This window comes from Geospiza fortis, unplaced genomic scaffold (assembly GCF_000277835.1).
Source record: "Geospiza fortis unplaced genomic scaffold, GeoFor_1.0 scaffold412, whole genome shotgun sequence".
In the NCBI taxonomy this organism is placed as follows: Eukaryota; Metazoa; Chordata; class Aves; order Passeriformes; family Thraupidae; genus Geospiza; species Geospiza fortis.
In genome coordinates this window covers 1,040,389-1,053,467 of record NW_005054504.1, presented here as the reverse complement: position 1 = coordinate 1,053,467, position 13,079 = coordinate 1,040,389, and the positions used below count along the sequence as shown (strand labels likewise).

At 48.6% G+C, this 13,079-nt stretch overlaps 1 protein-coding gene across 1 annotated transcript in view; it reads right to left on the bottom strand.

The window, feature by feature from the left end:
• Nucleotides 1–379: 379 nt before the first annotated feature.
• The window catches only part of HDAC8 (histone deacetylase 8), a 21,588-nt gene continuing 8,888 nt past the window's right edge, over nucleotides 380–13,079 (bottom strand). Inside the window, exons 5-11 of the mRNA XM_005428782.2 lie at nucleotides 11,225–11,337; nucleotides 10,164–10,241; nucleotides 9,681–9,789; nucleotides 7,339–7,511; nucleotides 5,620–5,714; nucleotides 2,568–2,673; nucleotides 380–565 (exon numbers count right to left, since the gene is read on the bottom strand). Coding sequence (XP_005428839.1) covers nucleotides 543–565; nucleotides 2,568–2,673; nucleotides 5,620–5,714; nucleotides 7,339–7,511; nucleotides 9,681–9,789; nucleotides 10,164–10,241; nucleotides 11,225–11,337 — 697 coding nt within the window. The 3' untranslated portion in view covers nucleotides 380–542. The remainder of the gene's footprint in view (nucleotides 566–2,567; nucleotides 2,674–5,619; nucleotides 5,715–7,338; nucleotides 7,512–9,680; nucleotides 9,790–10,163; nucleotides 10,242–11,224; nucleotides 11,338–13,079) is intronic.

The window sequence follows — 13,079 nt, the reverse complement described above, 5'->3', positions numbered from 1 at the left end:
GACAGGCTGGGGGGAAGAAAAAAGGAAAGAGCTGGAGGAGTATTTCAAGTATTTTATTTTTTAAAAATTCCCAGTTAAAACCACAATGGCTGTGCCTTTCTGTGGGTAAGAGACACAACCAGGGTAGCCCTCAGGGTCTACTTCTCAAGTGGGCAGCTCTGAGGCTGTGGCCCTGCCAAGTAGGTAACACAGCACTGGGCTCCAGCTGGGGAGAGCTCACAGCTCTGAGCAGCTCCTCTCTTAAAATACATTTAAAAGCAGTTGTGAGAACAAACTGTGGTGTTAAAAAAGGAAGTGGAAAGGAGCAAGGGAGGCTCTGCCAGCACTGGAAGGCTGTGGCTGGAGGGCCCCTGCTCCTGCCTGGGGAGAGCCACAGTGCTTGTGGTATGCGGCAGCTTTTCTTCTTTAAAGAGAAAAAAAAAATTACCAACCAACAGTACTTTCTTTGAAAGTTTCCCTGTAGCCACAAATTTCATCAGTTGTTCACATAAATATGCTGTCTTCCCCATAGGAAATGCTCTTGCCTGAGCCTTCCTTTTCTGCTAAACAACGTGCTTCAGATTCCCTGCAAACAAAAGGAAGCAAAAAAGGGTATTTCCACTGATATTTTAGCCTGATGGAGTGACCTGGCAAGGGGTGCCACTCCCATGCCTGATGGACTAGACGATGATATGGGAATTCCAGTCTCAGCACAGATCTCAGTTCCTACTGGCCCCTCGCTCCCTCTGCAGAGGCTGCTGCCCTCATTCGAGCTAGGCTTTGGAAATTACCACAAGGGGACCTTGCCAATGCTTTCACTATGCTGAATGCTGCTTCAGGATTCATGGACCAGCATCCGAGATGCACATGCTCACTCCCTGCTGCCTCATCCTTCTTTCAGGCTGGATTCACAGACAGGAGTACACAGCCCTCCCTTCCAGCTCTGGAGTGGTTCCTCCTACCCTCTTGGACATGTCCCCAGGGAAGGGATGCCCTCTCCCTAGGATTGGCCTGTGCTTGGGAATGGACACCTGAAGGCATCCACGGCCATTGGACTTCCTACCCTACTTCTAACACCAGCACACTGCAACACACGCAGACAGAAAAGGGGTGCCAAGCCCCATCATGCTGCTCCGCGCCTCTCTTGCAGAGAGAGACAAGACAGATGGGTAAGGGCATTGAATGAGTTTCAATGCTGGAGCTGGCAGAGCTCACCCAGCTGCCTGTCCTGGACTTGAAGAGCTTCAAGTCCTGCCTGCTGGAGACCTGTCCCAATTCCAGAAAGCTATTTCCCACAGCCTCCTCCTGGACCAGCTGGAAAGACACAGACTGGATGGGTCATCTGCAAAGGGGATAGGGAGGGAGCTGGCTCACAGGGAGCTCACAGTGGGTGGTGATCAATGGTTTTTACATGGTCTGGCAGCCTGTCACAAGTGGGGTCCCCCAGGGACTGATACTGATCCATACTGCTCAACATCATAAATTACCTTGGTTGAAAACAACCACAGCACCAAACTGGGTGCTGCAGTGAACTGGTCAGAAGGAAGAGCTATCTTAGAGAGCAGGACAGGCTGGAAGACTGGGCTAAAAATAACAGTTTTAAGTTTAACAAAGGCAAAAGCAAGGTCCTGCTCTTGAGATAGAAGGTAGCCAGTTCAGGCTGGGATTTGTGTGACTGGGAAGCAGCTTTGTGGAAATGGATGTGGGGGTCCTGATAAGCAGCAAGCTGAATGGGATCCAGCAGTGTGCTGCTGCAGCAGTGAAGCAAACTATATCCTGTGCAGCATGTGTAGGAGCATTACTAAGAAAAACTGGATCATCTCATTCCAGGTCCATCTGACAAACAATGAGTACCGTGTCCAGTTATGATCCCCACAAATCACCAAAGACATGGACAGAGCAGAGAGGGTCCAAAGGAGGACCAAAAAGGTGATCAGATGCTGGAGAACCTGCCCAATGAGGAAAGACTCTGCCTGCAGAAGAGAAGTCTTAGGAGGGACCTCATCACAGTAATCTAGTACTTGAAGCCTGCTCTGTAGGCTTCAGAGGACAGAGGCTCTCTCTTCACAAGAAGGCACATGGAGAGGACAAGGGACAACAGGTGTGAGTTGCACCAGGAGAAGTTTCACCTTATTTTAAGTACTGTTTTTTACAGTGAGAACAATCAATCACTGGAGGAAACTCCCTAGGGATGTGGTAGTGGCCTCACTGTCAGAAGTTTTCAGGATGTGACTTGCTAGATAATTTTGTCTATGCTCCCTTTCCCACGAAAAGCTTGGACCAGATGATCTTTGAAGTCCTTTAGAACCTGGGCTGTTCTATGATTCCAAAAAGGACAAGGCCCCATGCTCCCCTGCCCAGCCAGAGCAAAGGCAATGGCAACTTTTGCTACAGGAACCCATAACTCTGTACCACCAACCCTGAAAATCCCAAGGGATGTGGGAGGCCAATGACACTGCACTAATGAGCAGCCAAGTGAATGTGGTTCATCTTTCCAGTCAGTGAGAAAGTCTCCAACGAGCTCCCCTGAAGCCCTCTCTAAAAAAACCTGTAAGCCTGAAGCAGGAGTGTTGGCTTAGACAACGCACCTTTGATAGAGTTCAGAATTTCTTGAATTCTCTGTGGCTCATTGCGGTCTGGTCTGCAGCTTGGTGTGATCTCCAGCACGTAATCAGGACCATACTCTGTGAAGAACTGCAGGGAGGAGGAAAGGAAAATCAACAGAGAGGTCTCTGAAGGCTGAGGCTAGAGAGAGGGCTCCCCAGGTACCTGTTTGTAAAAAGGCAAAAAAACCATTTCTCTACCTAAGGGCCACATGTAGCTTCACTACATCAAGGTGGTACTTCAGCAATGTCTGTGTCCACCTGGAGTTTTCAACCACTTCCCAGTTCAAGGGATGGGAAGCAGAGCCCAGTGAAGCAACCAAAAAGCAGTCAAATGTCTATCCCAATGCTTTATTTGGGAAAGCTGTTGACACTCATTTTACACACAGTTACCTGCAAATGGTATTTTTTTATTATTAAATTTCAAGTGCTGTAATCACACATCCTACCATTCACTTCCCATCTTGCTGAACACTGCATTGACATGACTGTGAAACACCTGGGAAAGGAAAAATCAGTGTGCTGCAAGGATACTGTGTCTCTCCTGGCTGAGTGCTCAGATAGTGTGCAGGAGATCTGCAGCACATGGGATTGATGTGCTAACGCAGAATCACAGGTTACTGTGAGCCATTGTGTCATGATTCTGGCCAAGACAGGGTCAGTTTTCAGAGTAGCTGGGATGAGGCATGGCCAGGACACAGAGGTTATTCTACACCACCTCTCATCATTGCTGAGGGCAGGGGAAGGGGACTCTTCCAGACAGAAGGGATTCCTTCCAGCTTAAATAATGTGGCAGAGGGAGCTATGCAGTTTTGTCTATTGTCAGAGGGCAGGGGTGTTTCTATGTGAATTGGTTTTTGTTTTCTTGTTCCCTCTGTCATCAGTATTGTTGCTGTTATTGTTTAGTAAATTGTTCATGCTCTTAGCAGGAGCACTAAATTGGAAAATACCATTCCTAAGACAACCTTAACTGGTGCCCAGTATGGGGCACAAAGGGTTGAGATAACAACAGATCTGCCCAGAGTGGGTTGGAAACAAATTTGATTCTAAGCATTTGTTCATATTAGGTACAGAACCACTGGTCACAATGCTGCTTGGTCTGTTCATGTGGGTGTGGTACCTATGTGTGAGCATATATGTGTTCCTTGTGATGATATTCTTCAGAGCAGGGAAGGGGATCAGGATTGTTTTGTTGCTGTACTCTGTGATACCACTTTATGAAATGATAACAATGGCAATGAGTTTTACACACAGTTACCTGCAAATGGTATTTTTTTATTATTAAATTTCAAGTGCTGTAATCACACATCCTACCATTCACTTCCCATCTTGCTGAACACTGCATTGACATGACTGTGAAACACCTGGGAAAGGAAAAATCAGTGTGCTGCAAGGATACTGTGTCTCTCCTGGCTGAGTGCTCAGATAGTGTGCAGGAGATCTGCAGCACATGGGATTGATGTGCTAACGCAGAATCACAGGTTACTGTGAGCCATTGTGTCATGATTCTGGCCAAGACAGGGTCAGTTTTCAGAGTAGCTGGGATGAGGCATGGCCAGGACACAGAGGTTATTCTACACCACCTCTCATCATTGCTGAGGGCAGGGGAAGGGGACTCTTCCAGACAGAAGGGATTCCTTCCAGCTTAAATAATGTGGCAGAGGGAGCTATGCAGTTTTGTCTATTGTCAGAGGGCAGGGGTGTTTCTATGTGAATTGGTTTTTGTTTTCTTGTTCCCTCTGTCATCAGTATTGTTGCTGTTATTGTTTAGTAAATTGTTCATGCTCTTAGCAGGAGCACTAAATTGGAAAATACCATTCCTAAGACAACCTTAACTGGTGCCCAGTATGGGGCACAAAGGGTTGAGATAACAACAGATCTGCCCAGAGTGGGTTGGAAACAAATTTGATTCTAAGCATTTGTTCATATTAGGTACAGAACCACTGGTCACAATGCTGCTTGGTCTGTTCATGTGGGTGTGGTACCTATGTGTGAGCATATATGTGTTCCTTGTGATGATATTCTTCAGAGCAGGGAAGGGGATCAGGATTGTTTTGTTGCTGTACTCTGTGATACCACTTTATGAAATGATAACAATGGCAATGAGGGTCATTTGGGATGTGTATTCAGTGTTCCTCTCCTACCCTTACCTCAGGCACTACCTTTGTTTGTCCATTAATAATAGTACTCAGCCTGAGGGGGAAACAGGAGAGGATGATTTTCCCCAGCTTGTCGCCCCCTCTTCCTCCTTCAGACCTGTTACAACAGCTTTTGAGAATTTTGAATTCCCTTTCGATGTTACAGAAAGCATGTTCTTGTTGCTATGGTTGCTATGTCTCTTATGTGTGTCTACTCAGTACAGCTGATAACATGTTTAGAGTCAGTGGAGTCCACACCATGTTTAGAGTCAGGACAGAGATTTCTAGGAAGGTCATTCAGAGATCTGCCCCAAGGGTGGATAGTCATGAGTGGCATAGAAAATGGGAGAAAATGGGCCAGCTTCTGGGGAAATTCTCTGCTCCAGTGGTTTGGAAGTTCATCCCTGTACAACTACAGGACCCTAATAGTGACAGAATATTTGCAAGGTGCATTCTGTGTCAACTCCAGAGAGAAGCAACTTATTGGAATGTGCTGGGCCCTGGCTACTCTTTACCAGACACTGCTGGTCACCAAACAGAACCCTCAGGGGGAGGAAGAGGAAAGCAGAGCAACAGGCACTGTGGTCACTCAAACTTCAGCCGAAAAAAAAAAAATTAAAGCCTTGGGAAGGCAATAGGCACATCCTAAAGAGCTCTTTGAGCAAACCAGAGAATCCTTTTGCCCATCCTCTCTGCTACGATCTGAGACTGGAGTTTATGGGCACATGAAACCCCTCACAGAAAGCTGCAGACAGCCTCTGGTTTTGGGCACGAGCAGCCACCATACTGCTACATTAAGTGTCTTCACAAAACAGGACTGTATGGCAAAGATGCTGTGTGAATTAGGCAGAACAACTGGCTCTTCTGCAAGGAAAAGGGAAGGTTTTTCAAAGCATTACCTCATGATCAGGGATCTCAGAGGACAGTGTTCTCCCAAGGATGACCCCAGTCAAGTATGTCCAGCAGCGAGCGGTGTTGGCAAGGTTGTAACCTCCTGTTTCCAGCAAGAATTGGGATTTGAGGAGGAAGAGTGGGGAAAGGGAAAAGAGAAAAGGAGATTTAGGTGGAAGGAACAAATCATGAACCCACTGTGTACAGGTTACATGAGTTCAGCTTATTTCCTCCACTCAAGCCATGCCCAAAATCTGCCTTCTGCACCTGCTGGCTACACAAGGCCAAGTCTGAATGACAGTGTATGCAAGAGCAGACCGCTCAAACTGAACCCCAGCTACATCCAGTGTGGCAGAGGCCAGTCCTCCAGCCACCATCTCAGACTCAGGATGAGCTCACAACCCCATGTGCTGAACTCTCCTGGCAACAAGAAGAGCCATTCTCAAGTAGCAGGCTGCAGCAGAAATGGGGGCTTCCTGCTTTTTAATACCAGCCTCTGACCTATAAAGCAAAATACACATGCCCAGCCATAAACTGGTGAGCTCTTCAGCACCGTCATGTTTGAAAGGACAAATGTGAAACTCATCGCTACAACTTGCAACTGTTTTACACTGAAATGAGATTTCACAGAGAGTAGGAAATGGTTACCTACATGGTAAAGGAACATGAGCCCAAAAGGAGAAACCTTAGCTGAAAGCAATCCTGCAAGAGACTCAGGTATGTTTTTTTCCAGAATAGAGAACTAAAAGAGTAAAGGGAGAAAAGCACTTTGACAAGACAGACCATATTATTCCGATATTCCCTCCTGCTTGCAGTGGGGTTTTTTCCTGCCTTTTTTTTTTTTACTCCTCCCCTAATTTCCACTTCAAATGCTTCCACATGGTGCAGCGGTGGGACACTCCTTTGCTATTTTCACAAGTGACACATAGCTGATCCTCACTTTTTAACAGAAGATTTGGGTTTTGTTTGACAGGTGACATCTCCAGCACACTCAGACAAGCCACAGCAGCACTGAACACTCATAACCTTTCCAAAACAAAGGGCATCAGGCACATAAAATTTTAGCCTTAATATGCTATACATGATTTCCCCCATCTAAAAAAGGACAGCACCTAGAGCTGATCTGGCTCCAGTCATGGAGCTCAGGGGCTTTCCCTGGCTCACAGGGGCTTTTGTTGTTCTGAAATACTCTGTTAACAAAACACCTGTCCTGTGCTCTCCCCACTGGACCAGCAGCTGGTTAGGCAACACAACAGAGATAAGTCCAGCTTAGCTTTCACTGGGTATCAGAGCCCTGCTATATCTTGCAGGCCTCATCCTGAGCCCCTGCTTGAATCTTAACGAAACCATTCATCACCAGGTGCCCAAGGTAGGTTTGGGAACACAGTCCTCACTTTTAAAGAGAAGCACCAAAGGGCTGATCAGCAGAGATGGGAATCAGAGATGTCACTGAGAAGTCAGGGTCAGTTTGTTGGCCTCTCCTCTTCTCCAGAGGAGCCATGCAGCTTTTAACTCAAGATCTGAGTCAGTACTGAGACTTGCACCTGCCAGTATAAATGATTTCAGGTGTGAGAAAAGAGTACTATGCCACAGTGCATCCTCCTGACACTGCCCAGCAGTCACCATGCTAAACCCTTGCCAGTCCTGAGCCCAAGGGCAGGCAGGCACTCGAGGCAGGGTCACAGGAGGACAAACACATTTCTCTGAGAACAGCAGGATGCACTCACCTCCTCCCAAGACAAGAGTTGCTAGCTGCCACTGCAGGACATACTTAAGACACTTCCCCACTCCCTCAGGTGTCATGTTGAAAGAGCACATGGGGTCTCCAGCAATGGTGTCTGCCCCCAGCTGCAGCACAACTGCATCAGGGTTGAAGGCAGCATACACCTCCTTCAGCACTCTAGAGAGAAGAGGAGCAGTCCAGTTACTGCCAGCACAGCCCAGAGGAATGCTGGTGGCATGGCCCTGGTCACTCAGATCCACCAATGCCTCTCAGGGTTTCAGCATTCTCTGCTTCTACCCAACTCATACCAGTTACACTACCTCTGCTCTCAGCCTCTGCTCTGAGCCTTCTACCTCCACAGCAATTTTAGCTCTCAGAGCACTTATCAAAAGGCTGATGAATGCAAAAGCACCACTGATAACATGGCAGAAGAGGATCTAGTCCTCACCAGTTTAGTGGCAGCATCAAACTCCACATTTACAGTCTGCCTTTTGGCTGCACAATGATCCAGGGGCTTTTCTGCCCTGTGAAAGTTATGGTGGAAATCAGGGTCTGGCAAAACAACCATCTTGAACTCTCAGACACCTCTCACCAGGACAGGCCAGGAGAGGACAGGAGAAACAGAGGAAGACTGGCTAGGGTCTTACTCTCCTCTCTCCTGTATGGCTCTTGAGGCAAAACTATGAGGAAAAGCTCTGTGCTGGATGTAGTCAGCCTGCAAAAACCAGCATTGGACAGAGCTTCATGCTTCAAGCCCATCGTGGTTTTGGGAAATACAGGCAATCACCCTGAAACAACAGCTGGATGAGACATCCACAGTCATGCCCGTGGACTGCCTCCCAGCCAGGATAGATCTCAAAGAGATCTCTAAGTCTCTTTGCAAAAGCTTCAGCTATACACAGCTTGAAATCTATTTTAAGTTATTGTGACAATGTGAATCAATGTCCTGTCTTAGCTTTCCCACTTCCTCCCAGGTGTAGTAATAACCTTCCCTCTTCCCCTCTCCCTGCCTCCTGCTGAGAGCTGTCCATCAATCTCAGAAGGTCAGCGAGGCCGTCGTCTGATAGGTGAAGTTCAAAAGATGCCGCTCAGCCCTGGGGACAATTGGGTCATCCAGGTGTCATTTGTCTCCTGAGCCCCGCCCCCTCCTACCTGGTTGGTAGCTCACCTACCCCTTCCCCTCCCCCTTTCCCTGAGCTTAAAAAGACACGGGACCATGCGGTTGCCATTTGGTTGGAGCTGTCGCAACATTCAGAGGCCTGCGTGCCCAGGAATAAACTCTGGACTATGACCCCCTAGCCAGATCCGTCTCCTTTTCCTCTTTGCCTCGCCTAAAGCTTCTCCATCAGAGGTCAAGCCTGAGTTCCTGTTGCCTGGACTTGTTCCAAGAGCCAGCTGCAACACACAGCTAACTAAAGGTATCTCTGAGGTGAAACACCACAGCTGCCGCCTTTGGTCAAGCAGCGAGGGCCAGACAAGCCCAGGCACGTTCCACCCGGTAATATTGGGATTTTATTCCAATAAGTTATGATGTCCTTCAGCTGTGAATGCATGCAGCAGGCTCCTCCTGAGTGGGTTCCTGACCCTAGAGCTGCCTTTTGAAAGCATGTCTTCCAGCACAAAGAGGGCTGCTCTGCCCCAGCAATGGCAAGCACCAATAAGCCAACAGGAGGCATGGCCCCCGCATGACTGCCCTACAAGTTTAGAGAGGTTTCAGCCCTCAAGTGTTAGAGGTGGACATGCTACCACATCCTGCAGCCCTGCACTGAGACCCATCTCCCCTGGAAAAGAACAAGACCTGCAGCCCAGTTTTAACATGGGCAACAGCTTGTGAGGTCCACCATCAGCTGAGGGACACAGGGGACTGCCAGGAGGCAGCTCTGTCACTGCCAGATATTCAGCCTTCAGCCTTTTATTTTTCCAGCACAGAGAGAAGGTGCTAGGAAAATGCTTTTAGCTAAGCCCCAAGCATATGTCCCACAGTCAGAATTCAGAGCACTTACTTGAAGAAAAAACATCTAGCCCTAAGTCCACAGCTAAAAAATACTTGTCACTTCTCAGTCTCTCCTTAGATAGACACCTGTGAAGGTGTATCTAAGGAGATAGGCTAACCTGCAGCAGAGACCCCTCCAGCCACCCACAATGTCTCTGCATATTCAGTTTGTCTAAGAACTCATACAAGACCTCTGAGAACTCACAGTCCTTGTTCATTGTAATCAAAGGCTACAACAGGGGAAGGGATAAGGCTTAAGAAAGGACTGTAATTAAAAACACTAAGCTGTGTAGTATCTTATTCTCTCCCTAAAATCCCATCCAAGCCAGCTGTATCAGAACAAGAGGGCTTACGATTCACAGATCTGGTAATATTTTTCATCCTGAATGCCATCTTGAATGGGCACATTCACGCTGTAGTAGCGACCTTTTCCCAGGCCAACATCTGTCACATCACCAGTGCCTGCACAACAGAAACACCCCAATTAGAAGTGAAAGTAGAGCAGCAGCAAGAGACGCGTGGGGTGTCTCAAAGGCAAGATGAGAGCCAGGACATTCGGCATGCATATGAAGAAGTCCACTTGCCACCACCAAGAAAGGTGGGGTGGAGTGACCCAGTTCTATCCTTCACCCAATTCTGCCATGCAGCATCAAAGGAACTCTGCCTAGAGCTCAGCTACAACCAGAAATGGGAAAATGCGAAACATGTAGCTCCCCCTCTTTCCTTCTCCTGGGTCGTGAGAAGAAGCAGCAAGACATGCTTTTAGCTTGCCTTTATGGAGGCCTCACCAGTGACGTGTGAACCAAATGAGCACAAACCTCACAAGTTCAACTTGCCTGGGAAAAATCCTGGTGAAAATTTGTGCAGAGAAACAGTCATGACCTTCGAGGTGAAACTAAAGGCATCCTCAACTCCTATTAGAAAATTGAAAAAAAACTTTCATGTATCATTTATATAAATGATAGAGTCTGAACACACTGAGTTGCTTGATACACACAGGCAGCAAGCAGAGAAGGAGCACCATAAGTAAAGTAGAAATGCAGATGTGGCTCAATACATCTTCAGTTCACAGAGACTGGAGTTCAACTGCAGCAAAGATCACAACTGCTATGAATCTGGGAGGTCTCATGCTAATCACTACTGAATGGATCTGAATATCTCACGTCACTGCCCATGGTAACAGCACTTGCCTGTGCTGCTGGGCCTGTGAAGCTGGGAGAGGGATCCAAGCAGGGCTCACTTGGCCAGAGCTTGCCTCTGATCAGAATCAGTGCTACTAGGCTCTCTTGCTTTTTCTCAATGCTGCTGTGGTTCAACATGCCTTTTCCTTAAAGACACTATTAAGACAGTGGGCGTGGAGAGGGAAAAAAGAAATAACAGGAAACTTTACAGAAACCAAATGCAGGGAGCAAATGGAACAAAATGAAACACGTCATAAAATTTAGGAGAGCAGGAAATGTTAAATGGTGTAGAAATAATGTCCCTGAAGGAGGGAGCAGTTTCAGCAAGGCCAGCTTTGCCTCCAGATTTATAGCATCAAGCCTTCTTTTAAAAGCAGCACTTAATACTGGCTGCTTCCCTCTTGCAATGGACCCTTAAACAATTAGACCCTGACAGCAACTGCTCTGCCAGGATGGGAGACTGGGACACATTATCTGTTTCTTTAGGTACATGACTTCTGCCCAGACCCACAAGAGAGGTCTGAGGAGCAGCATTGAGCAAGTCTGTAAAGCAGGACAAGGCATAAATGGATTGAGGGAACTCCACTGTACCGAAAGGAGCTGAAGCCATGGCTGTTGCAGCAAGTAAACCCCTGCTGTGCAGACAGGCCTTGCCTTCTCCCATTCCCTCCTGAGTCTGTGCAGCTGTGCTGTTTGCAGCCTTTGCTGGGCCTTACCATCCCCATGATGCAAATCCAAATCAATATAAAGGATGCGGTCAAATTTCTGGCGCAGTCGCAGGATCCCCAAGACAGCATCATTCAGGTAACAGAAACCAGAAGCTTCATCCCTGTGAAAACAATGTCTGTGACATTGAATATTGCTAATGCAATCACCACTGATTTCAGCATTCTCACTTTGACTTTGCAAGTGTCCACCTCACATAGGAGTACGAAAACTCAGCCCAGCAGTGACCAAGAGACGGGTCAGGAACAGTTCAAAGCCTGGCTGGGAAGCACAGAGAACAGGACTGCTTGTGCCAACTGCTTCTCAACTCTGGGCTTTCTGGCAGCTGGGTAAGCATCAGTCAGCTCTGCAGAAAGACACTGGTTTGAGGAGGGTACCTCTGACCACTGCACTGTTGAACAAATAAAATGTTAGCTTTCTGCACCTGAGACATTTTAAAGAAGTTCAGAGCCACCTGACTCAAACCCACTCTCTCTGAGGCAAGAGGACAGTCTCCTTGGCCATCTTCCTGTGAGTTCTGGACTGGCATAGATAGGCAGCCACTCCATCCCTGCAGTCTGGGTCACAAGTCCTGGGAAGGTCCTGGCAGTGAAAGGCAGGCCCAAGCCAGTCATGGGATTCTCCTGCTGTTTTAAAGTCTCAGGCTATGAAGGTTAAGCCTCTTGCCAAAGTAATTCCCTCCTTTCTCTTCCCAGGAAAATGCAAATGGCATGTCCCACATGCAGTCCCTCACGATACAGCTCCTGGGCTCAGCCAGGAGAGAGTCCCAGCAGCTAAACAGAGGACAGGTGTATGTAGCAGGCAGGGACAGGCGTTTTGCAAGATATCGGGATGTCACGCGGAGATGCAGAAACCTCTCTCCCCCCTCTGTCCCTGATAACAATCACCCTTGGAATGTAGCCAAACTAGTACCCCCTTAACATAGAGATGCCAGTAACCTTTTTCTCCTTATTTGGTCTTAGAGAGAACACTGCACGACCCCCTTCCTTACGTAGTGTACCCCTACCTACATAACCCCCTGAGATGAAGCAATAAAGGCCTTTTAACTGTCTACCACATTGGTGTCAGCGTGTGTTAACTGGCCCGAGCAGCCCATGGTCAGGGGGCTGCCGTGCTGTATTCTTTGAAACCAGGTCACCCCTTACCGCTACAAGTGGTGCCGAAACCCGGGAATCGCCCCGCGAGCCGAATGGAGGCGATAGCGAAGGTCGTAAGTTCGATGCATATGCAATGGGGAATTAAGTGTGAGCTCAGGAATTTTACTCTTGCTGTGACAAGACTCCTAGAGCTTGGGGCTATTTCACGGCCCGTAGATATATTACATTCGGAGGTTTGGGAAAAATGCACTGCCTCCTTGGCAGAGGATACTAAATCCACAGGCAGTGGAAAAAGCCTGAAGGCGTGGGGTAAGGTAGAAATCGCCCTACGCCAAGCATTAGAAGAACACGAGACGTGGGAGGCCGCGCGGTCGCGTTTATTAGCCGTACCGAAGTTGGGGGTGGGTGCGGCGACACAGACCAGCCCCGAAAGCGAGCCGACCGAAAAAGAGATCACGCGGGGGCCGGGCGCGTTCCATCCCTCCCCGTGCCCGAGCCCAGATGCCCCGGAACCCTCAGGGTACCCCCCTGCCCTTCCGCGGGACCCGCCGAGTCCGAAACCCCCCCCCTCGGAATCTCCCGGAAAAACCGCGGTTTCCCCTTCGGTCCCTTCCCCGCCGGTCGCCGATCCGATGCAAACGGCGGAACAACGCGCGCGGTCTTTCTGGGGAGAGCTCGCAGACGCGGCCCGGGGTGCCGAAACGGCAGCGGGCGCGGGCGCGCCGGGAGCGGCGGCGCCGTTCCCACC